At 49.0% G+C, this 25,537-nt stretch overlaps 1 protein-coding gene across 1 annotated transcript in view; it reads right to left on the bottom strand.

Moving 5' to 3' along the window:
* Nucleotides 1-211: 211 nt before the first annotated feature.
* Nucleotides 212-25,537, bottom strand: part of LOC129380629 (trypsin-7-like) — a 37,559-nt gene continuing 12,233 nt past the window's right edge. The window contains exons 3-6 of the mRNA XM_055062230.1: nucleotides 13,236-13,377; nucleotides 6,000-6,111; nucleotides 2,458-2,618; nucleotides 212-651 (exon numbers count right to left, since the gene is read on the bottom strand). Of these exons, the coding sequence (XP_054918205.1) occupies nucleotides 442-651; nucleotides 2,458-2,618; nucleotides 6,000-6,111; nucleotides 13,236-13,377 (625 nt within the window). The 3' untranslated portion in view covers nucleotides 212-441. The remainder of the gene's footprint in view (nucleotides 652-2,457; nucleotides 2,619-5,999; nucleotides 6,112-13,235; nucleotides 13,378-25,537) is intronic.

The raw sequence follows: 25,537 nt of genomic DNA, 5'->3' as shown, positions 1-25,537 counted from the left end.
TAGCTCCTTGCTTTCTTGTCGCTTGTTTTACGTAGCGCGCAGACCGCCATCATGACTGAAATATTACAACTCGCCCAAGCAACCACTTTGTAAAGCTTGATATTTAAATTATCGTTGTTGAACTCCATCCACTCCTAGATCACCCATAGCTCTCCAATGTAGCGTCCTAGAGGGTCCGCTGCCGTTTCCTAAATTAGAACAGTAAAAAACTACACCACTTGGCGCTGCGAGCTCTTGTGTTGTGTGGAATAAGCAACTTTATTAATAAACTGTGTTTCAGCATCGCCGCTATTTTCTTTTTATTTTTTCAAGGAGTGGGGAGGGGGAGTGGGGTTGTATTATCGGCGTGTTAGCGCTGTTATTTTCAACATAACTGACCAATTAGCCGACGATTCCAAGTAGACTTTTGAACAATGTTACAATGGAAGAACCTCATTTTGCCTAGGCCAGGTTCAATTCCGTCCGGTTATACTGGAGCTGTCTCCACTTTCTGGGGTGGTTGAGGGCTCTTCGAATCCATTTGATGTGGCTGGCAACACTCGCGTACACTCCCCCTGTGGTGAATGGGCATCGCGGACCAACTGAAACAACTCCGACTTGCAGTGTTCTTCCATCGACGTTCATGAGCGTTAACGGTCCGCCTGAATCCCCCTATCGGAGCAAAGAAGAGCAAATGCGGAAGGTCATCAACCTCACAAGCACATTCGAAATGCCTGAAATCACTTAAGATGCTATGACTCCTTTTTTTAATGCCTTGGCATTAGGAGTGTGAAAGTGGAAAAAAGAGTGTGCGTGTTTGAAGTGTGCGAAGGGCGGAAGCATAGTAGAGGTAGAGAGAGGATGCGAGAGTTTAGAAGCGTTTGCAAGTGCGTATATATATATATATATATATATATATATATATATATATATATATATATATCACAACTGACTAAGGTCTCATCTGGACCATCGTCGCTTATGAACATTATTTCGCAATGTGGCGGACGCGGCTTAAATCATGTATCCGGGGCCTCAAAGAGGTACGAGGTAATGCTAACGCATTTCTCTCGCATTTATCGCTGAAACTGAAATTTTTACGTGGAAGCGTAATCGGCGAGACTGTTAGTCGCTGCGACGGTAGCGATCGCCACAGGAGCAAGGCGCCTGGAGGTTGAGAAGAGAATCGCCGCGTTCGCATCATATTAAAATGAAAAATTAAATCACGTGATTTTGCGCGCCAAAACCACGATCTGAAAATGAGGCGCCCTGTAGTGGGGGACTCCACAAATTTGGATCACCTGGGGTTCTTTAACATGCACCTAAATAAAGTACACGGGTGTTCTCGCATTTCTCCCTCATCGTAATGCGGCCGCCGTGGCCGGGATCGTTCCCGCACTATCCGTTTGTGCTGCGACACCACGGTGCCCACTGTGCAAGTTCGCGGCGTCTCTTCTTTGGGCACGGACAAATGTGCCTCACTCATTAAAATATTCAACCTACAAGCTTTATGCGTTAAGTTGAGCTCTCTATGGATGGGCTCACAAGCCCTAAGCTACTTCTGTAGCACAGTTCCTTAGTCTGCTTAATTGCTAAATTGCGGACCCGAGGTATTTATACTGCTGACACATATTCAACAAACTCTACCGGCGTTTTCGACAGGGCTTGCTTCCATTGACTACCTGAAGACTTGATCAATTGACGCCATTGCTTTAATGGTGTAGAAAAGGGACCTGGCAGTTATAGAACCTGATTCCCTTTATTAGGTGTCGCAGAACCAGAAGAAAACGGCGACGAGTGATGGCATTTAACTTCCTGTAGTCAACACACGGACGAGGGTCCTTGTTAGGGGTTTCTACCAGTAGTGGCGGTGACGTGTAGTCACTCTCAGCGGGCTCAATAACTCCCAACTCTAGCATGCGCTGTATCTCTGCCTCCATAATTTCTCTGTCTTGGAGACACCCTGTAAGGCTTTGATCTTACAGGTTCGGTTGATGTCAGCTCTATTTCATGCGTTATTAGTTCGGTTCTACCTGGCCGATCGCTGAATCTGTCGAGATATTCCCCTAACACCGCTTTTAGCTCATTTAGCTGCCCGGGTCTAAGAGCGTGCGAGCTTACCGAATGTTGCCTAGATGTGTGCACGTAGCCAATAATTGGCGTTGGACAACGAACGCGCCCCCGCCACTCCGTTAGATTAAAGCCTCTACATCCGCACGCTCATCGCCCGCTTTTGCGGTCAGTCGAAATGTGTGCGGTGCGGCTTAAGGACAGACAGCTCTCCCATGAGGGTAAGTGCATTTTCTCTAGGGCAAAATACGCGGCAAGCGCCCAACCACAAAAGCGCAGCCAAGAAAAGCCACTATCAGTTATAAAGCGGCCTACCCTCAACGCAGCTAACTAAGTAAAGAGCATTCCATCGGATAAGCACTCTGTACATGGCCTTGACTTCCTAAAGAAACTGTAAACTGTGCTTACCCGACAGGAGTCCTTGTTTTCGCCGGAAGCACAAATTGCGGGACCAGGATTCAGGGGGTGTCGCGTGATCGGATGTCTCATTCTTCGTAATAATGCTTGGCACTCATCATTTGTGCGAGCAACAACTTCTGCGTGCAGAAGAATTTTGCTACTGTCCGCAGCTATATAGAAAGCAGAAAATAAAATCAGGACAATAAATATTCTCCTATAATATCTTCGGTATACGTGAATTAAAAGGCAATCGCGAACAATAGTTGGTTTTGAGAAAGAAGCTAGTAGCAACGTAAATATGCAAGAAAGACACTACAGGAGCACTGACTCACATCTCAATTTTCTGTTTATTTGGAAATCATTCCATGCATTCTTTTATACAGGAACGGTAGGCATGTGCCAGGCAATGCGAAAACAAGTTAAATACTTATTTATAATCGTGTGCTTTGTATTTTACAGTCTGTTCATAACATATACGTATTCTTCCTAAGTCTTCAGGAATTTTAAGATGTCGCCTGTTGCAGATAGAATGATTCTTGTCCTTGAGCTCGATTATTTGAAGAGGGGTACACTACTACAAGAAGTCGAAACACATATTAATTTGATTAACAAAAATCACTAATTAACTTCTCAGTAATAACTTTCTGGCACATATTGCCCTTTACGAATTGTGGGTGTGAGCTTGCAAGACGTATCGGCATGAAATGAATTTGACTCAAAATGAAAGTAGACGTACTATCAACGTTAAACGAAACGTGAACAGCGGAGAGCGTGGCGAATGCATAAGTGAAGTGAACCATAAGTGAACCATTGACCGGAACGTATTTGCCGATGTGACCGCACCGCGCGATGCCCCAATAGTGGAATATTTTCGCCTGTGACCTGAATCCTACAATAAAATGGCGGAAAACAAAAATAAACAACAACAGAAGCTAAAGTTGCAGTTTACGGCGAGTATTTTCGCACAGTTCGCCGACGCGAACAGCGGTGCGTATGCAGCAATTTGCACTGTCATCTTTATAGATGCGCCTACGTGGTTTGCCGCTTGCGCGCCACATCATTCTCTCAATCGGCAAATTTGCGCAGCCCCGTATCGCTGGCAGCCGCGACAGTGGCCGGCATTGGTGTGCTGAGCGCGTTTGGCCGTGGGTTTGGCTCCGAAACAAACGCCGTGCGGCGAAACCGGATGTGCGCGTCTGTCATTGGTGATGACTGGACGGCGCGCACTACACCTTCACTTATGCTTGGGCTTGGGCCACGCGCTCCGCTATTCACGTTTCATTTGACGCTGATAGTACAACTTCGTACGTCCACTTTCACAGGTTGGAATAGATACGGAGTTCTTTTACGGCGAAGTTATTTGTCTCTACCGTTCAAGGGAATTTTCGTGTCGCTCATGGCGTGGTAAACAAAAACTCCCCATACGTGGGCCGATCTCGAAGACAGTGAAATGCCGGGCTCACCCGCGGCGGAGCTGCAGTTCGCCATTAAGGGGCCCACTTACACAGATTCGCTGGTCAGCCTTCTTTACAGAGTGAAAGGGCTGGGAGTTTCTTCTATTTTCTCTTTTTTTCTCCTTTCTTTTGTTACGACCTCGACAGGCCGACGTCGCTAGTCTTTCTTTAACGCCACCAATCATTTATGAGTAAACTATTATCCCATTTACCGGTCAGTTATACTCAGCAGCCCCAAAGCACGCTCCTCTGCACACGCACGCACGCAGAGAGACACACACACAGAGACACCCGTAATGCGGCAGATAAGCTTTCAAGGCGGCCTGATAGAACGGTTTTTTCTCTGACCAGTTTCTTTTCCTGTTGTTTTTCAATCGTTTATTTATCTCTTATAACGCTGCCAATCATCTACATCTACACTATTATAAGGAATAAATGTCGTAACATCGCACATTACGCATTCTTGTGCAGCTACAAGGCATTACACATTTCGCGTGACAGACAGACTTTCTTAGAGTACTCGCCAAAGAATGCTTACGCATTAAAAATTTAATTTCTTATAAGCAAGTGTCGCCGAGAGTCATTTTGCGCGCAGTTTATTTCACGCAGCATTGAACCACATTATACACTAGAAATTGAACCCGGATACGGCACGTAAGAACCAAGCACTCTAACCACTATACTGCATCATCACAATTTCACGCAGGATCCGATAGTCATTTGTAGATATATTTGTGCTTGAGAGGCAGATTGTTTACCGTGGGCGATCGTCTTTAGTATACGTAGTTAATTATCTGTTGCCGATGCTTATCTCATTGGAGATAGTAATGATATACGTAAGTGAGTAGCAGCACATGACTGCCGCTTTCAACAGCTGCCGCGTGGGGCGGAAAGAGGGAAAATAGAGACTTTGCTTTTCCGGCAAGCGGGGGCGCTTTCGGCGGATTGCCGGATAGTCCGGGTCGTAAACGTAAGCGGCAAGAGGGGTGCAGCCACCTGGTGTAGTGGAGCTCAACCAGACAAACACAGAGCTAAAGTTTCAGTTACCCACTTTATTCGGCTTCGCTGCTGGTGCAAATATTCGGCAGTGGCGTAATTGTGTTCGCAATTACGCCGCTGCCGAAAATTTACGCCACTGCTGAGAAGAATATAGTAAATGGCTCTGTGCTTAGGTGGCTGAACTTTGCACCACCAGCTGGCGCCACCAATCTGGCCGCTCAAGTTTACGCCCCGGCTCATCCGGCAAACCTCACGTGCTTGCCGGAATACCGGATGCACTATCAATTGACTCCGAAATTGACTTTGGGTGCGCTTTAAAGAACCCCAGGCGTATGCAAATCAATTGACCCGCCATCCCGGCTCTGCGAAAGTGGTCCAGCGAAGCTGTTGAAAACCACCGCTACAACTGCTGAGGGCGGTACGCAATGCTTTATTGCTTTAGGGTAATGTGAGTAATAGTAATTTAGAGTAATGGTGGTAATGGTAGTGACTATAAATTTCACAGCACCCCATCGCCCATAGCGCTGCGACAACATCATTTAAATCAGTTGCTAGGCTGATTCTTTCATATATGAAAGGTTAGTGATGTAATTCGCTACGTCGCAAGCAGCCGTCGGTGCGGCAGCTTACGCAGCAGTAATCTTTAACAAGAAACGTATGCGGGAAGCACTAATTGCTTCGCATCGTGCGCGGCACTTTCTACCTTGTCTCAACTGAGATTCAGAAAAAAAAAGGTGTGAGAGAAGTATGTTCTTAAAATGCTGTAGTACGAAGCTGGTGACCATGAAACTTCACTTTGATCAGAAAAACGGGTTACAGAGACGTCTGCATTCTGGTTTTTCATGGCGCTGAGCTAGGCAAGCAAAAGGCATTTGTGCCGTCAGCCTGACAATAATCAGTGGATCGACATGCAGTTATCCGCTATTTTGACGACAGTATGTGAAACAGTAATGGTGCATGTCTGTCGCACGCTAAATGTGCTTGGTTCTACAAATACCCAAACGCCGTCACCTTGTGATCTTGCCTCAGAGCTTATGCATTTCCTCATTTATAGCAAGTATAGCTTCAACCGTTCACAATGAAAACCTTGTTACTTACATTCTGTTGCTCCCCAGCCGGCGACTACAAGAGTTTTGCCTGCAAGGTCCATTTTTTCTGTCATCAAGCACACTGGTTTAACCTGTCTGTTGAATTCCAGATCCACTGGCAGCTGTTCAATGAAACGTTATGTAACTGGTCAAATCCAGATAAAGAGAAAATGTTTCAACGGACGACCTCCACATGATGCATCAGACTTATTTAAATAATCAGCAATTTCGGAGGTAACGTCACATCAACTCTAATGCGTTCTTTTAGTAATAAGCAGCATTATTTTGTAAATATAGGCCTATGAAAACCTCCGTATCGCTCCCTGCTGCATGCCCACATACCTAGAGTGGCGACTAATTCAGGGAAAGTTTAGTCATGGTTACAACTGCCAAAGCATAGTTACATTCGTCTATAAAGGTTCTTGTAGATTTAACGGTCTTTACATCGTCATAACAACGTGTGCCTAATAATTAAATCAAACCGATCTTTTTGACATAACGTCAAATGTAGCATTAGTCACAACTATAACGTCAGTCCCTACCCACGTGGCCGTGACGTCATCTGTGTGCGCTGCGGGAACTATCTAGCTGCCGTCTGACTGTCAGAACACTGAAAATTGCAGCGGCCCTGTATTTGTGTTAACATCAACTGATAGGCCAGCGCCGATGACGACGTGGAAAGCTGCAGGGTTGGCAATATGGAAAGAGCGATTTAGGAGGCCTTAGGTGCACTCCCGGTCCCGGAGGCTGGCAACTGGGTGAGTGCACTACCCAGGAGCTACTTCTACCAGTTTCATACATGGCGCAGCTGACAACGCCTTGGGTATTTCAAAGTTTTTTTTCTCTTCCTTTCTTCGGTATTCGCCGTGCTGTGTGTTTAACACCATTTACAATTACGCGATGTCAGTACACCCAATAACTTTCCACCAATCAAGAGTGTTGAGTTGAGTTGAGTTGTTGTAGGCTACTGGTGGGATTAGCCTTGCAGTTGCTGCCGGCAATTGCTCCACCGTAGCGACACTTAAAATAAGTTAATCACATAATCAGACACAGACCTCACAAAATACAAATGGTCACTCCTCAGTTCACCATGTGGAGGCCAAATCTGTGTCCTGTAGGTAATTTAAAAGAAGGCGAGAGACCTCCTTCCTACACAACCGGTTCCCGCGCGGGAAAACAATGTCTTGAAAAGAGCTGTGAGGAACTCCTGTCTTCTTGAGGGACCCGAATAACGCCCTCCTTTCCGCGTTATACACAGTACAGCACATTAGGTAATGTTCTATGTCACCGCACACACCACACGTTGAACATAATGGTGATAACGCCAGGCCAGTCTTATACATCCACGCAGGGGTTCGAGCAGAGCCCGTGCGAATGCGGAGCAGTAAGGTGGCTTGGTTTCTTTTGAGGCCCTTGATCACACATGGCTTGTGAGGTGAGCTCCACAAAGAACTGAGGTGGCACAACACTGCTTCTCTGAAGAGTCTGTTGTGGTCTTGAGGCACTCTTCTCAATGGATTCCCAGACAGAGCTCTACGGGCGAGGCTGTCCGCCATCTCGTTGCCTATGATACCTGTGTGCGAGGGCACCCATTGGAAACGTATGGAGAAGCCTTTGATATGGAGATTGTGCACCGAGCGTAGGGAGCTAAGACATAAGGCATCAGTAGGAAACCCGTGCTCTAACCTTTGAAGGGCAGATTTTGAATCTGTAAGAATAACAACAGGTTGAGGCGTACAAAACCGTAGTTTCTTTAGAGCTGCCTCAATGGCAACGCTTCCGGCCGTTGTGGAGGACACGACTGCAGTGAAGCGAACAGACCAATCCTACTTCAAAGAGGGAATGTGAAAAGCAGCTGCACTAGATCCTTTGACCTTGTCCACAGAGCCATCAGTAAAGATTTGAAGATGACGTGCATATTCAGACTCAAGATGTTCCAGTACCAGCGAACGCGTTGCCGCCAGAGGAGAATTCCGCTTAGCGCGTACGTGAGGAATTGTCAACGAACAATCGAGGCTCACGAATGACCAAGGTGGTTTCAACCTCTTAGTTCGACCTCTAGTGTCAAGACCCAGGTAACCAAGAGTATTTAGTGCCAAGTACGCTCGGGACTCAGATCTCTTTCGAAGGCGCTGTAGAAGGGCTCGGCCGGCTGCCGTCTGTTTGAGGCGGCCAATTTGCATCAATAACCTTTGTGAAGCGACTAGGCTAAGAGGTCTCGATAGAGATTCACAAAGTACTGCTTTGTTAGGAGCAGTCTGCGGAACGCCAAGAGCCCTTCTCAGGCCCTTTCTGTGCAGAACCTCAAGTCGTTCCAGCTGTGATATCGAGGGGGAAATTAAAGGGAGCTGATACATTATCCGACTCGTCACTAGTGCATCGTGCAACCTGATCATTGAGGAAGGGTGATTTCCCCATTGCTCACTCGCAACTCTACGGATCACATTGAGACGCGATGATATCGATGTCACAACCGAGTCCACAGCTCGTCGCCACTGTAGACGGTAGTCAATAATGACACCCAAAAAGCGCTTGTGTTTCAATTGTCGAAGGCAAGATTGCTCAAGGTCTATCTTCAGCCGCGCATACCTTCTTCCTCTACCTGGAAACATGATGAAACCAGATTTTTCCACCGAGAGAGTCAACCCAACACCTTGAAGGTAATTGTGAACTAAAAGTAATGCCTGTCGAGCTATCAGAGCTAAACGCTTGTGTTGATATCCGGTTAACCAAAGGCAAATGTCGTCCGCGTATATCGACATATGGACATGCCTGCAATGTTTTTGCACTTCAGTGGGAAGACCAGCCATTACAACGTTAAAGAGCGTTGGGGAAAGAACACTGCCCTGAGGTACACCTCGTGATACCGCCCTTTCGGTGCTTGTGGTACTTCCTAACCGCACTTGAATTTTACGATCACTGATAAATGAGTGAATGAATCGCAGAAGATAGCCCTGTACGCCCATGGCCTGCAAACTATTTAGTATTGAGCTCTGAAGGACGCTATCATAAGCCTTTGATACGTCTAGGAAAATAACTAGTGTTGAAAGACCGAAAGCTCTATGATGTTCAATATGGCTTATCAAGTCCAAGACGCTATCTTGCGCGCTTAAACCTGTTCGGAATCCAGTCATGCATGTTGGTAGAGCCCTTCTATCTTCGAGCCACCAAGATAAACGCTTACTTGCCAGTTTCTCCATGAGCTTAGCCACGCACGACGTCAGTGATACAGGACGATACGAGGCCAAGTCTGTCATTTCTTTGCCGGGCTTCAGCACTGGGACAACACAAGCCACCTTCCATGAAGGAGGAACATCGCCAGTCTCCCACACTCGATTGAGATAGCTTAGGAGCATCTTCCGGTGTTCCAGAGGTAGGTTCTGCATCATCTGATTGGTGATGCCGTCAGGACCTGGTGCACATCGACGCCGCAGGGTGCTGAGTGCTGTCTGTAGCTCTCGAAGTGTAAACGGGGCGTCCATCACCGACGTAGATGTTGCAGGCGGAGCGCAGGGATGAATTCCTGAACTTGCACTTACGAATGCATCTGCAAATTCCTCTGCCAAGCACACGAGAGGTTTCTGCTTGCGCAGTGCAAGCGCTTCGAAAGGTTTACTAGGACGAGAATCACCAGCAAGACTGCCAATGACTCGCCAAATTCTCGTCATGGGTGAGAAAACCGTCAAGCTAGCGCAGAAGGACGCCCACTGCGACCTACAGAGCTTGTTCGTATGGCGTCGAATGGCAGAGTTAAGCCTATTGAAGGTCGTCTTCAAGGATCTGTCGTCCTTCTTCCGCATCAGTTGTCGCTCCGCCCTTCTGCGCGCTGCGCAAAGGTTCCTGAGTTTTGAATCCGGAGTCGGAAAATGATTAGGCAACTTGACCGCTGTGGTAGCAGCCATCTTACCAGAAATAATTTTGTCAATCACATCACCAGAAACATATGCAAGTTTCTCCCTGTATTTGTCCCAATTAACAACATGGCTAATTTTAGAGTCGCGCATGTGGAAGTCGGCAGTAAACACAAAAATTGGATAGTGATCACTTCCCATGCGGTCAGCTGCAGTTGACCACTTCACGCGGACGTCAGATGAATGCAAGGTTAGGTCTATAGATGTGGCTGAGGCTGGAGGCCGGAAGAAAGTGGGACTTCCGTCATTGGCCACGCACAAGTACAAACTATCAATAATTTCTACAAGTTTGCGTCCGCGGGAATCTGTGTTCCTGTCACCCCAGAGAGAGTGATGGGCGTTGAAGTCCCCGCAGATAATTCGGGGCGCTGGACAACGGTCACAAAGCTGCTGCAGAAACAAGTCCATTGCTACCTTCTTCCGCGGAGACACGTATACGGATGCAACAGAAAGAGTTCGGAAGCCAAGACGTATCCTCACAGCCGCCACCTCAATACTATCGGTGCAAAGATCGGTGACGTTTAAAGCCACATGAGGAATCTCTCTTCGTATGTAAAGGGCGGCACTTCCCGCGGGAAATGACTTTATGCTGCAATTCTTATGGGCGACATATCCAGTCAGAGATCTCCCGCTTGGTAGGCCAGACTCCGAGAGGGCCAATACTGGAACACACGTATCTTTCAGAAATAATTTAAGTTCTGCTAATCGACTTATAATCCCAGCGCAGTTCCATTGCATAATAAACGGCACTTTTCGGTGATTTTTAGTTGCACGAGCATGAAGAAGACTAGCCATATTATAAGGTAAAGGTCGCTGCGAACGTGGTAATCATTGACTCAAAGGAAAGAACGAGCTGTAGAAAGTTCTTTAAGGGGCCAGTCTGCATTGCCTGAACATATGAACGCAGGACTTCAAACAAAACTCGCAGAAGGTCGGACAGGTCCTGATTTTTGAGCTCCTTATTTTGCTGTACGCACTGCCTCACAACTTCAACAAAAGTTGCGGATGGGGACCCACTCTTGGCCATTGCCTCTGGTTTCTTTATCCCTTTTGAGGCGAGGGAATGTCCTCCATGTTGTCGAGTCTGGCTGTGATCTGGTCGCTGAGGAACTTGGACACTTTTTGCTGCAGCAGATCGAACAACCGACTCACCTACAGATGATTTTGCCGTCTTGCTAAACTCAGGTCGCTCACTGACGTTGCTTGTTACCATGCAACGAACTTCCGACTCTAACGCAGGGAACTCAACTTCCGAATCTAACGCCGGGAACTCGTCACTTCCAGGTATCCGCTTCTCAGTAGGTTGTGGTTTGGGACCACTAATGAAGGACACTCGGCGGTGTAAGGCGCTTACACGGAAGGGGCAGCCACCGAAACTCGCTGGATGGTCACCACCACAATTAGCGCAAGCAAAATCTGCCTTGCAGGCTTTGTAATCGTGGGCGCCACCGCATCGTTTGCAACGTTGATCTTTGATGCAAACTTTGGCTACATGCCCAAAGCGTTGGCACCTAAAGCATCGGGGAGGAGGTTCAACGAATTCTTTGACTGCATGCTTGGTAAAACCGAGGTCAATTTTTTCGGGGCGCTCGGTGTTGGGAGCAAACGTTATCACAACAGAAGTAGTAGGTTTCGCTGCCCATTCTTTTTCTTGAGTCTCCACCCGGCGCATCAGACGTTTCACGTGCAGAACACCTTGCGGTTTCAAGTATTCCAGAAGGTCGCTTTCCGAATACCACACTGGTACTCCCCTAATAACACATGTGTTGGTCATGTAGGAGTGGGGCAGCCGGGCTTTAACTCTTATATCACCAATTTGAGAGCACCGGAGAAGAATGTCAACTTGCTCTTCCGTTGCGATATCTAAATAAAGAGCACCTTGCGTTGTGAAGCGGCTGCGAATCGGGGCAGATCCCAGCAGTACTTTAATGGCTTCGAAGAGCCTGATAGGGTTCCGCTCTCTCAAATCAACACCTTTCTCTGTTGGCAAAACTACCACTGGGACTCCGACCGTTCTTTGCTTGCGATGACTCACCACCTTGAAGCCGTCGTTATCCACTTCCGCCATATAAGCCACTTCCTCGTCAGGGTCGACGATAGTTGTGTCGTCCCCACTGAGCGATGATGGCGCACTGGCCTGCTTATCGTCCCTGATGTCTGGCAGCTCCACACCTTGCGACGCCATGGCCGCCTCCGCCACGCTGGCTTCCTTCGGATGGCGCTGTCCCTTTAAAGATGCCGGCGCCGGAGCAGCCGTACCCTTCCCATAGGGACAGTACCGCCTTAAAGATGCGGCCGTCTTCCAAGGATATAAATAACTCACTTAATGAATAGCAAAACCTATGCAAAAATTACAGACCTGAGGTGACAACAGATCGAACAGCGTCGTCTTCCTCTTCTCCTCACCAATCAAGGTAAACTATCGCCTTTTGGGACAGCGCACAGATTTGCGCACCGCTGGTAATCAATAATTGCTCAATAGCTTAAATAATAAAATAGTACATAAAATACCACTTTCTAATATGCAAGTCCAATAATCTTTTTTTTTTTCCTTTGGGTTAGGCGCTCCTTCATTTAATATTTTGTGTCGTGGCCATAGCATTTAACAGGTTCTGTGGATCACTTCTGTGAAAACGAACTTCTGATCAATCGAACAAATTTTTACGGTCCCTCCTTACCTACAGTGCCTATATACGGGCAAAAAAAATGTTTTTATTTATGTGTTTGCGTAGATTGCATTTGTAAAGAGCACGAGGTGACACTTGCATTCGCGCAGTCCCCTGAAGGCGAAGCTTTTGTTGCGTTCACACATGCCCTCGCCTACCTGACTGCTGTAAGCACCGTTGTTAGCATACCGAAATCGAAAACTGATATTCCTCTTTGCAACAGTTTATTTCCCAAAAACTGAATTGAGACATTTTTGTTCGCAGTTTTATGATGTGATTTTTAATGAAATGACTGGTATCGGCAGAGTCCAATTCTATTTTTCAGGAATGTATCTTCTTTTTTTTTTTTTGCTTGTGCTGCTAATAAATTCCGTTGGGGACGGTATGCAAAACACTGCCGAGGTAGGCACATGTTACGAAATACCGGCTTGGTGCATCATAAAGTAGTGCTTCCCCATGCAGCGTCCCTCATTCATGATTGTGCCCCTCTAGGACATAAATTCCTGTAAACCTTCATTCTCTTCATTCAGAATATTTATTAAAATCTTGTCTAAACTAGCACTGCAAAAGTAATGTACCTCTTCTTCTTGCGTGCACCTTTTTGTGAATTGCACAAGGCTAAAGCGCTTTTGTGATCGCTGAAGCCTGCTTCAGAATTTTTAAACTTACTTTAAGAAGTGCGACGTCATGCTGGATCTCTAACTCGTTTACGAATTTTGGGTGGAGCATCATCTTTTCAGCTAGAAGTGCTTTACCGTTTAAATGCAGGTGGGAGTTGTACACAACCATGACCTTTAGCGCAAAGGCGCCTCTGAAATAAAGAAACGTGTGTTAACAACTGTAACAATTAAGAACAGCGTATATACAATAAGTGCTTTTTCCGCCGGTAGATGTATATTCTCTATGCTGTGGTACGCAGTCAAGATAAGCAAGAGGCGTTTAGAGTATTTTGGTTTAAAAGCAGCAGAAAATAGCTGGAGTCAACATTGTTACAGGTATACGTAACTTTGCTATGTGTAGAGATTTTTAGGAAAGAATATAAACAAATTATAGCAGATTTCTGCAGGAATAAATGTTATGCGAACCATTGTGCAGGTACCTAGTTAGCAAGGATTGTTCGGGGTTCCGCAATGAGATACGAAATGGACCAGCGTGTTTGCGAAAATTCAGTAGTTGTGTCTGTGTTGGGCGGGGGAGGGGGGGTGACCGTACGTGTCTGTCACGTCGTAAGCAGGAGGACGGTACAATTTCTACTCCAGCCGTTCGACGCGAACCGACGACATGCTAATTGTTGCTTTTGATGTGGGTAGCGGACGAGCGTATTTGGAGAGAAACGCGGATTGCGACGTCATCAGCGTCAATGTGCAATGTAATCGTACCGCTCGTACGTACCTACGGCTGTGTGATGTGGCGTAAATTAAATAGACGACGCCATTTGTACTACGGCGAAGAAATCTTAGACCAGGAACAACGTGGGCGATTGTCAAGCCGGTGCAATGTCGCACAATTTTTTTTTCGCTCTACGCAGAGAAATACCGAGAGAAGTGGGTCGGTCTGGGAGATAGTGAATTCTAAGACGGCTCCTGAGAGTGCCAACAGTCAAACGAAAAAGACGCGAAAGTGGCGGACCCAGGATTTCAAAAAGCTGGCTGGCTTTGTAATTCGTTAAGTATGCGCGCGATCGGGGCCTATTTCCCGTTTCTTGACAGCTTAGAAATATCAGTGACGTACGAGCAAAAAAAAAAATCCAGCCATGTAGTGGTTATAGGGCTTGGCTGCTGGGCTCGACGGCAGAGGTTCCATTCCACTGTCGGTGAGGCATTATCATCTTTTTTTTATTCAAAGCGAGGCGAAACAGGAACCTACCTACACCCGGCTACAGCTTTCTGTGGTAGCGCAGCCAAAGCTACGAAACTGAAGCGCACTTCTCTTCCTGTGCGCCAGGATGTAGTTCACCAATGTGAACATCTGCAGATTACGCACCGTAAAACAAAACATACGATTTATGCCTTCTTTTCTTCCTAAATATTTATCTCTTTTTTGCAATAAATGAACTTTCGGCTAAGAGATTACCGTTTACTCCTGCTTCTCGTTTTCTGGCTTTCTGTTGTCCACATCAGGTTTTGCTGCTACTGCAAACATAGATGGCGTGACTAAGTTGCAGTCTGTAGGATTTCGGGCTCGCAGTTGTTGTTGTTAAAAACTTTATTTAAACAGAGGTGTTCGGGCCACGTAGGCCCCTGGGCCCCCGCACGACTTTACTCCGCTCAAGTGTTTATGTTCCGTAGGTCCATAACACTGGCAGCCCGGCTGGTCGCGATGGTCTGCGTTGCCGGGTCCTCAGAGCGGAGCACGGTCTCCCAGTCCTCCCACGATGTCAGGTGCTCCAGGCCCCGCGGGGGAGGGTCCGCCGGGCAAAGCGAGAGGATGTGGATGGCGGATGCGAACGGTTCGGGACAGAGGGCGCAGGCGGGCGTGGGGAAAGAGGGATGGTAATGGGATAGGGTGACAGGGGAGGGGAGTGTGTGGGTCTGGAGTCGCCTCCAAAGTGTCGCATGTCTGTTGTCTAGGGATGGGTGAGGTGGGGGATAGATCTGACGTACTACTCTATAAGCCTGCGTGAGATCGCTGAAAGAGTGCATGCGCTCCTTCGTGAATCCCGGATCGGAGGCCACCTGAGCCCGGTTAATAGAACCTCGAGCTAAAAGGTTGGCAGCCTCGTTTCCGGGGTTCCCGGAGTGCGCAGGCACCCATATCAGCTCCACATGGCGGGGTGGAGGTGCAACGGGCGAGCCCAGTATGCAAAAAGCAGGAACATGGACTCGGCCTCGTGCAAAATTTAGTATAGCTGTTTTTGAATCTGTTATTATGTACAGGGCTTCCGTATGGGTGATGGCAATGGCAATCGCAGCTTCCTCTGCAGCTTCTGGGGAAGTGTGGGGGGGAAGGGTAGTGTGATGAGTTGGGAGAGGGAGGAGTCCACCATGGCGGCAACCGCTTGCTGTCCCATGCATGCGGCGTCCACCCATACGGCGTCCGGTTCGGGGCCGTAATAACGATGGAGCGCCTTAGCTCGAGCTTGGCGGCGCGCCTCGTGATGTTGTGGGTGCATGTTCCTCGGGAGCGGCTTAATAAGCAGCTCCCGGTGGATGTGGCGTGGGGTGGCGAGTAGCGTAGGGTCGTTGGCCAGTATCCGGATCCCGAGGGAGTCCAGAATGTGCCGCCCAGTGGATGTTCGTGTCAGGCGAATGTATTGCGCCTGTCGGTGGGCTTCTACAAGTTCCCCAATAGTGTTGTGGGTGCCCAGGCCCAGTAGTCGGTCTGTGGGAGTATTAATGGGTAACTTTAGTGCTACTTTGTACCTTGCGTATTAAGGCATCTAGGGCATAAGTATCGTGTCGGGATAAGTGTAAATATGGGGTTGTGTAAAACACACGGCTGAGGACGAAGGCATGGATGAGGCGACATGCCTCTGTGGTGGGCTGAAACCCGGCGAATGAGGTGTGAAATCGCACCTGCAACCTGCTTGAGTTTCTTCAGGGTGGTGGTGTTTTTACAATCACTCTGAATATGGATTCCCAGTATGCGGAGGGTTTCAACCTCTGGCACTGGGCGTCCGTCCAGCTCGATCGTGATGGGGGAGCATGGGGAGCAGCGATTACGAGGTCTGATGAGTAGTAGTTTTGATTTTTCTGGGGAGCAAGAAAAACCGATACTGGCAGCATAATTTTGGGTCAGGATGGCTGCAGACTGGAGAGTGTCCTCTATGCCGCCGTCACTGCCGTGGGTAGTCCACTGCGTGATGTCGTCGGCATAGAGGGTGTATTTGAGATGGGGTATGATTGCCTATTGTCGGGCCAGGGGGATCAGGGTGACATTAAATAGCAAGGGGGACAGAACGGACCCTTGCGGGGTGCCAGCACTCCGTAAAGTAAAAGAGAGGGAGATGAGTGGACCAAAGTGTATCTCAGCCGTGCGGTCGGTCAGGAATGCTTGAATGTAGGTGTACGTACGTGCACCCACATTCAGTGGCGAGAGGGCAGTCATGATCGCATGGTGTTCTGCGCGATCAAACGCTTTGGAGAGGTCCAAAGCCAAGACTGCCTTTGTGTGACCCGGGATAAGGGGGTAGAAAATGTCGTGCGCAAGTTGTAGCATGGCATCCTGCGCGGATAAATGGGAGCGGAAGCCCACCATGCGGTGAGGGTAAAGGTCGTTTTCCGCCATGTGTTGTGTGAGTCTCGATAACACTACATGCTCGAAAAGCTTTCCGAGGCAGGAGGTTAGCGAGATCGGGCGAAGGTTTTGGAGTGTAAGTGGTTTGTTGGGTTTGGGTATGAAAATGATCTTCGCATGACGCCAGGACTGGGGGAGGGTGCCCTCCCTCCAACACTGGTTGAAGTAGTCCGTAATCTGTGTGATGGATTGATCATCCAGATTACGAAGCATAGATTTGGTTACCTGGTCGGCGCCAGGTGCGGAACTGGTACGGAGAGTCAGGAGGGCCGCTCTGACTTCCGTCTCCGTTATGTCCGTGTCGAGTGTGGGGTTGGGCTGCCCTGTGTAGGGAGGCAAGCGAGTCGGTGTGCCTGGGGAGGTGTAAGTTTTTTGAAGTGTGTCTATAAGACTGTCAGGGTTGTCTATGTGTGCGTGGATGAGTCTTGTTACAGGGCCTTGTGTTGCTGTTTTTGTCTCCGTCGGATCTATAAGGTGGCGGAGGAGTTGCCAGGCGCGCTTGGTGGACAGGTTCCCAGCAATGCCGTCACATATCTGGCCCCAGTTGGACCGGCAGAGCTCCTCAGAATGTTGTTGGATTTGGGTTTGCAGCGCGGCCAGCCGCTTTTTAAGTATCCTGTTTAGCTTATTCTTCTTCCACCGTTCTAGGAGGCTGTGATAGGCCTCCCAGAGGTGGGCCAATCGAGTGTCTAATGTAGGGGTTTCTGTAGGGGTTTCAATGAGTTTTGTGTTGCATTGGACGTCATTCTGGAGTGATTTCACCCAGGTGTCGATATCGGTAATAGGCGTGTCAGAGCGGGCCGCCCGAGTGGTGCGGAGAGAGTCCCAGTTTATGAGTTTGTGTGTCATGTAAGTGTGACGGGGTTGTTTGTATGGGACAGTGACCTGTATAATGTAATCAGTCTTTCGTGTCTGGCGTCACGCAGGGGGTCGGCCTCTAGCCTGCGCCGGACGTGCGTGTCGAAGCGGGTTGCCATGGCCTACGCTACCGGGGGGCCACAGTGAGGCTTAGCGGGCCCATGCCGTCGTCCGAGCCTTCCTAACGATGGTTGCTTATTTAGTGATGACTACGAGGGCGAGAGGACGGAGAAATGGCACAGCGGGGTTTGTTTACATAGGAGGACGGATGGATGGATGCAAAACTTTAATAATTTACATAGGAGGAGCAAACTTATTTACAAGGAAAAGTCATAGTCGCACTCACGGGAGCACGGAGCGCCGTACTTCGTAGCACGCTGAAGCTGCACGTCATAGCTACTGCGTCGTTCTAGGAAAGCACGCTCCACTAGATCATTCGCTGGCTAACCGGATCGTGTCTCACTCAACAAGTCCGGTGGCTCGTAATGACACAGCACACCGCCTCCGAAGAGGAGAAGGGTGACACAAAGCACATGCGCCGGCTCCAAGCTGATCCTGGAAAGGGGGAAGTCAGCATACCAGACCCAGTGTTTCAATGACGACCGGGGAGAGGTCCATGGCCCAAGCTCACCAGAAGGTAAACCCACTCCACGTCCTGCCATCTCTCGGTGAAGTTCGGGGAAACCCTCCGACGTCTTGTTCCCAGGCCGAAGTCTACCGAATAGCCGTCACTGAAAGACGCACCTTCTGGTAGGAAAGCTAAATCTTTCAGCATTTCAGTGTCCGCATCGACTCCGTGGTATGATGTCTGACGTCGGTAACACACTGATCCCGGCCTCTGCTCTTCAACGAGTACGCCAAACTTAACATCTCCTCCGCGGCCTGGAAAATGTCGACTGGCCAGCGCGGGCAGGATGAGAATGGCTGGTGACCAAGAAGAACGCTCGACCTTCTGCAACAACTGCAAACTCAGTATGCTTCCAACCATCTCGCAACAACCGGCACGGAAGAGTCGATTCCGACAACGCAGCACCACAGCGCGCAGACGGCCGGAATCAGCTGTTAAAACCACCGGGCTCCACACTACAATTTTAATATGAGCTGCTCAACTAGAAACTGAAAATTTTGACCCCAAAATTTTGTGCCACCAGGGAGAGCGTTCACATTCATCTGAGCCCGACGAAGCCCGATTGTCGCGCTACACTATAGCAATTGTATACGTAGAATTAAGCCAAAGGCTATAAGTAACTAACGCTTCAAAACACTTAGACTGCCTACCTTTATGAACAGCCTCTTTATACTCTATCACATATACTCTATCACATACTCTATCACATATACTCTCTCACTTATCGCACGTACTGGTGCCACTGAACAGCCTTGTCGACTCTGCGGCTGCATGGTCAAAGAACCTCCAATATTGCCGTCATAATTTACAACGCATGCTTGCACCTCACGCAGACGTTTCCTCCAGGCAGGACAGGCTTTAAGCGAACCGCTAAACTAAACTTGCGTAACTTACGCACTCAGGTCTTTTAAAAAAACGGGGCAACTGTGAACTAGCTCCACGCACCTCAGAGAAACCTCAGAACGCTGCCACCTTCAGAACACACGTACGATCTAATCGCTAACATTCCTCCCGTCTGCACAGGACGTGCGCTGTCGGGGTTGTAGGTCGCAGGGAGGAACTTGGGAGAAACTAAGCGTACAGGGTTTATTTACAGATATTTACATTAGACCAAGAGATACTTTCGACAGTCTAGCGTGGCTCCCAAATGGAGCACGCAAGACGAAGCATACAGCATGCGAGCACAATCACAGAGTACACTCCTCGAGTACAGAGCACACTGACGAGCACGCCCTAGCAGCGACAAACCGCTGCTTATAAACACTCCGTGCTCCCTAGATCCCTAGGTGAGGGAAACGTTCGACCAGACATCGTAGCCGAGCCGCCTTTGAGCGAGAGGGCTTACACACATACACGTACGCACTGGTTTCACTGCCCCCATCCAGGTGAGACGGGCTTTGAAGAACTCGGGGCTTACGTCTTGACCAAAGAAGGCGCCTCTTATTCCCCAAGCTGACCCCCGCAGCGTGGCCGCCGGTTCTCCATTGCCTTACTTATTTATTTGCGTCCTGAAAGGCGCGTGGGACGTTGCCGCCAGATACATTCCCTCGGGAACTCCCCCGCTCACGGCAGATCATGTCGGCGGTGGCGTGTTCTGTAACAAAGCCTGGTTCGTCGAACTCATCTCGGCAATCCCGCTACGAAAAGTCGCGGACGCGGCGTATTCTCCTCCGCACACAGTAGACTTAGTGGCGCCGTTTGGCTAGAGGATGACGGTGGCTTTCCAGGAAATGTAGACGCCGCTGCCGCACCTGGCTGGCAAAACTTTGCATCTTGGCACCTCAGCAGGCCGTTCTTAACAGCACCTCCATGGCCCGGAAAATCTCGTCTGACCAGTGCTGACAACCGCTGGGCAGGAAGAGAACGGCTGGCGAGCAAGCAGATGGCATTGCTCTCTGCAATCCCTGCGCACTTCGAATGCCTTAAACCATCGTACAACGGGCACAGAAGAGTCGATCCCGGCAACACAATACCACTGAGCGTGCAAACGCCCGGAATCAGCTGTTAACCCACCAGGCTTCCTATCCAAATTTCAATGTAAGCCTCTCAACTAGGAACCCCAAATTTTGACCCCAAATTTTGTGCATCCAAAGCGAGCGTTCACGTTCCCCCTGAGCCTAACCAGACCTGACTGTCTAGCTGCCCAGGAGCAAAGGTTTACGCAGAACTAAACCGAAGGCTCTCAACCACCAATACCCGAACATAACTTAAGCAGCCTAATTTTGTGAACAGCCTGTTCTCACCCTGTCGCAGTGCCGTACTTATCGCACGTACCGGTGCCACTGAACAGTCTGGTCAACCCCACAGGTACGTAATCACAATCGCGCTAGCTTTGTGGTCCCTATTCCGAATACGTGCTTGCGTCGCACGCAAACGTTCCATCACGCTTACTCACGTGTCTTTCTCTAGTCCATATAGGACACGTAACTTAACCGAGCAACTAAACTTGCGTAACTCACGCACACCGCAGAACCCTTAAAAAATGCGTCTGCTAATAACTCGTTCCACGCACGCTTATTAGAGAAGTCAGAATACGGCCACCCTCAACACACACGAGTAACTCAGTCATAAACCATCTGCTTTCCTCCGTACGCACAGGACACGCGCTAATAGAACTACGAACGCTTCTCAGTGCAAATTGTGCACTAACTGCAAACCTACGCGCTTAACCTTCGAAAAATTCGAAAACACTTAAAAAAAAGAAGAACGTTAACTAACACACACGCGCGTTATGATAGGCCTCTCAACGATAACCTTGACTTTCAGGTTACTCACACACACAAAAGAAAGACCCTATCTACTCATTAATGAACACCTGGCGAAACTAAATGTTTACATAAAACGTATCTTTCAGGTCTGGGAGCTTTCCAAACAAAACATAAACAAAGCTCATACCCGTCTTAAATCGCGAAAATTTTTCATTGCTCAAAAAAATGAAACAAAACAACACGTTTTACTCCTACGGAAGCTCTCTTGGCCTCCCGTTCCAAATGTTTTCGACTGACTCATACTTTTGAGCCTTACTCGAGGTGGTCGCGGTTCGAAAGCTATTCTGGCTGCCCAGGAACAACAAAAGGGCTAACACACTATCAGCTCCTTCAAGACATTATAGACTCCTGCCAATTTGCGTCCTGGCGCCACGCTTTCATCACGAACTCGATTGACCACGTCGCGACTCCCTATCACCTCATCTCGTCCTGCCAGCCTGCGCTTCTTCGCACTACATGCTGCACTCCGAAAAGAACCACGGAACGACGAGGAACATAACTGCCCCGTGCCCTTTGTCCGCGTCCGCGCAGAACATGCTTATCGGTCTTTTTGACCGGTGGCTCGAACGTGCTTGATGCGACAACATCGTCAACGACGACCGCACCTTTCTTTTCCTCGCGCCCGGCCTTTCTGCGTCTATCGCTTTCTTTGGCGGCGCTACATTATTTACCTCTTTCCGATCTTTACGGCGCTTTCTCTTTCAATTCCCTTTCATGCCGCCTTCTCACGCCTCGTGCTGGCCGGTACACACGTCTTCGGCCCGGATCGGTCTCCTACTCGCGCAGTCTGAGTGATTATCATTTAAATCTACTCTCTCTCTGCCTCGACTGGCGGACAGCACAACCGACTCTGGAACAATGCAGCAGCCTTTACTCGAGCTATACAACTCGCCCTCTTGCGAACTGCCCTCTATTGAATTGCCCAGCTCACACTGTGCATCGGCACACAGCTCGCCGGTCTCGATCGCTGTCTCACCCGCACAGTCCGAATGATTCTTAACTAAATCAATTCCTCTCTTGGCTACCTAGACTGGCGGAGAGCTGCACCGATCCCTGAACAATGCAGCTGTCTTCGCTTGAGCTACGGAGCTCGCGATTCTGCGAACTGCCCTTAACTGCATCGTTCAGCTGGCACTTCACTTCGGCACACGGATCTGACTCGTCATGGGTGCTCGTGTCTGTCGGGTCAGCAGTACTCTGTACTTCGTTAACGACCTCGCTAACATTACAAGCGACGCACACGCGCGGTAACTGTGCCAATTCATTCGCAGCTGGCCTAGTTGTCTCTACAGTGCTCTGTTGGCGCAGCACCTCGTCGCTCTCAATCTGGCCTTTAACGCCTCTGCTGCAACGAAGGCATCGTTAGATAGCACTTTGCGTTCACCTATGAACGTGCTGCTAATCTCACAGGTACTACTACTTCTCTCGGCTTTCGACCAAAATCTTTTATCGACTTCCTCCCGCTTTCGCTGCGTCCAGCCTATACATTTCTCAAGCCGCTGTTGACTTCGTGCATTTAACTGCTGCAAATCTTGTATCTGTTTGTTCACTGCTGTCGTTTCTTTTTCAAGCTCTTGCCGTTTTTGCTCACGCTCTTGCCGTTTTTGCCTAATTGATTCCCGTTCCTGTCTGTTGCTTAGAATTCGTTTACCTATTTGTTCGATGAATTTCAAATCATTGTCACTTTGCAGAATGGTCTTACGAATCTCTGATTCCGTCAAGTCCTCCTCTACGGCTACCTCGATCTCTTCACACAACCACAAGAAGTCAGCTCTCGTCAAACACAATAGGACCATGGTCGCTACTTTGAGCTTTGGCTCTGCTGTCACACAATACTTGCTGCGATACCCACGCAAATCAGAATATAAGTAAAAGGTCCCTAGCGAATCAATCTACAAACACAGAGAAATTGAAGCCTGGTAAATCTTACAGCCAAAACCAAAAGCTTACCCACTGAAGCAGCCCCATATCACCAGTCCTTCTCCGCAGTATCCAGTCAGTTGCAAGAGGTGGTCAAGCCTAAGTCGCCTCCAACTTGATCAGGATACCGGTCGGTCACCATGTGCCAAAGTCCGTGAGCTGCCGTTGCTGTCTACGAGCCGTAGGCTGACCTCACCGCTACCATTCAGTTGTCGGGGTTGTAGATCGTAGGTAGGAACTTGAGTGGAACTAGGCGTGCAGGATTTATTTACACTATTTTACATTAGAACAAGCGATACATTCCACAGTCTAGCGGGACTCCCAAATGGAGCACGCAAGACGAAGCATACAGCATGCGAGCCCGAAGCTCCAAACACACTGCTTCTCGAGCACGACGCTCACGAGCCCGATCACAGAGCACACAGACGAGCACAATCACAGAGCACACTCTAGCAGCCGACAAACAGCTGCTTATAAACACCCCGTGCTCCCTACATCACTAGGTGAGGGAAACGATCGACCAGTCATCGTAACCGAGCCGCCTTTGAGCGGGAGGGCTTACACACACACGTACGCACTGGTTTCACTGCCCCCACCGAGGTGAGACGGGCTTCGCAGAACTCGGTGCTTACGTCTTGACCAAAGCAGGCGCCTCTTATTCCCCAAGCTGACGCCCGCAGCGTGGCCATCGGTTCTCCATTGTCTTGCGTCCTGAAAGGCGCGTGGGACGTTACCACCATATACATTCCCTCGGGAACTCCCCCGCTCACGGCAGACCAGGACGGCGGTGGCGTGTTCCGTAACAAAGCCTGGTTCGTCGAACTCATCTCGGCAATCCCGCGACGAAGAGTCGCGTATTGTCCTCCGCACACAGTAGACTTAGCGGCGCCGTTTGGCTAGAGGATGACGGTGGCTTTCCAGGAAATGTCGACGCCGCTGTCGCACCTGGCTGGCAAAACTTTGCATGTTGGCGCCTCAGCAGGCCGTTCTTAACAGCGCTAACAAAACGCGTCTCACTGCAAATCATGCGCTCACTGAAAACCATCGGCCTTAACCTTAAAAGCAAAAATTCAAAACCTATAACAAAGGTTAAGTGATACACCCGCGCGTTACCAGAGGCCTTTAAGAAATGACGCTGACATTTAAGTCGCTCACAAACACACACAAAACTTTCACCGACGATTACGATACTCCCGAACGCCGTATGCTAAGTGTGCAAAGAAAGCTTGAGAGGGTGCGCCGAAAAGACTGGTGGTTTCATGGGAGCACCCTCTCGCGCGCCCAATGTTGTAGGTCACATGACCGAGCGTGCGCTGGAGAAGAGCGACCAGTGTCGGGCATTCCTTTCTCGGAAAGACCACTCGTTCATACTCGTGCTGAGAATCGGATGTGTACATACTGGAGAACGACTCTTTCATCAGGGTCGAACGACCTCCCTCAAATTCCTTCATTTTTCAGGAAAATGAAGCCCTGCTTTCAGATTCTTTTCTGTAATGTTCAGGCCACAACGCCGAAAGTAGCCGCATGTTGTCTGCACACCGACACTTCTATTTCCGGACGGCGAACCTTCAGGACCTCTTGTTCCCTTCGGCGCCACGCGCTCAAGGCGTAGCAGCCCCGTCCAAGGTCTACTAGGCTTCTTGTGGGGCATCGACCTTACTGCCCGCGTCGACGTCCACATGACAGGTAGACTCACTGTAAATCTCGCTGCGGGGAATAATGTGTAACGCTTTCCATCCGTTACATTATTTCTTGTGGAACTGGCCACGCGCCGCACTTACCTTTATTTTTATTCTTTTACTTTTCTTTACATTGCCCCAAAACCGCGGTTAAAGTGTCCACCAGTGGGTTAGACAGACACCGCGGTTTTTAAACGAAGCTCTTTTGTTTCTTGCGAACTCTCTCGGACTTTCTTGACCGTGGCTGCGGTCTTGCCAAATAGGTCGCATGCAGAACAGCTCTACCGTCTTTACTATCCCTAAAGATGCCCTGGCTGCTGGCCTTGTTTTCAACGGAATTGCGCAGTTATAAACTATATCTCAAAGAAAAAACACACGGCAGAACCACCGCACGATAACTCTCGATGGTAATGCGATTAGCATTGAAGTAATGTAGCGCCTCGCTGTACTGCTGAGGTCACGTTTATTCAAAATCTGCAGTGGTCATACTGAGATTTCCGTTGCTTCGGCTACATGCGACGTATACACTGTCCAAGGTAAATATACCTGGTAGCGAAGCTTCCATAGGAGCCCGTACGTTAAAACATTAAGGTTCATCGGCGGTTCATGGGGCTTAGCGCCATCTGTATGTGGAAGGAACACTTCCGGCGGAAGAAAAAATAATGTGACGCCATATCCGTTAAAAACAGAAGTGACGTCATTTTATTTTCGAAGGCGCGAAATTTCTTTGTTGACCTGCCTTTAGAGCTATATATTTAAATGCCCCGCTATTCGACTTGATGGGTATTTCGAGCTTTCAGCGCGGAAAGCGATGGAGGAAAAGGTCAGCCGCATGGTTGTCGAAATCGCACCCCTGCACAAAACATACTTTCTTTGGAGGCC

This window comes from Dermacentor andersoni, chromosome 10 (assembly GCF_023375885.2).
Source record: "Dermacentor andersoni chromosome 10, qqDerAnde1_hic_scaffold, whole genome shotgun sequence".
In the NCBI taxonomy this organism is placed as follows: Eukaryota; Metazoa; Arthropoda; class Arachnida; order Ixodida; family Ixodidae; genus Dermacentor; species Dermacentor andersoni.
This window is presented reverse-complemented; position numbering and strand designations above follow the sequence as displayed.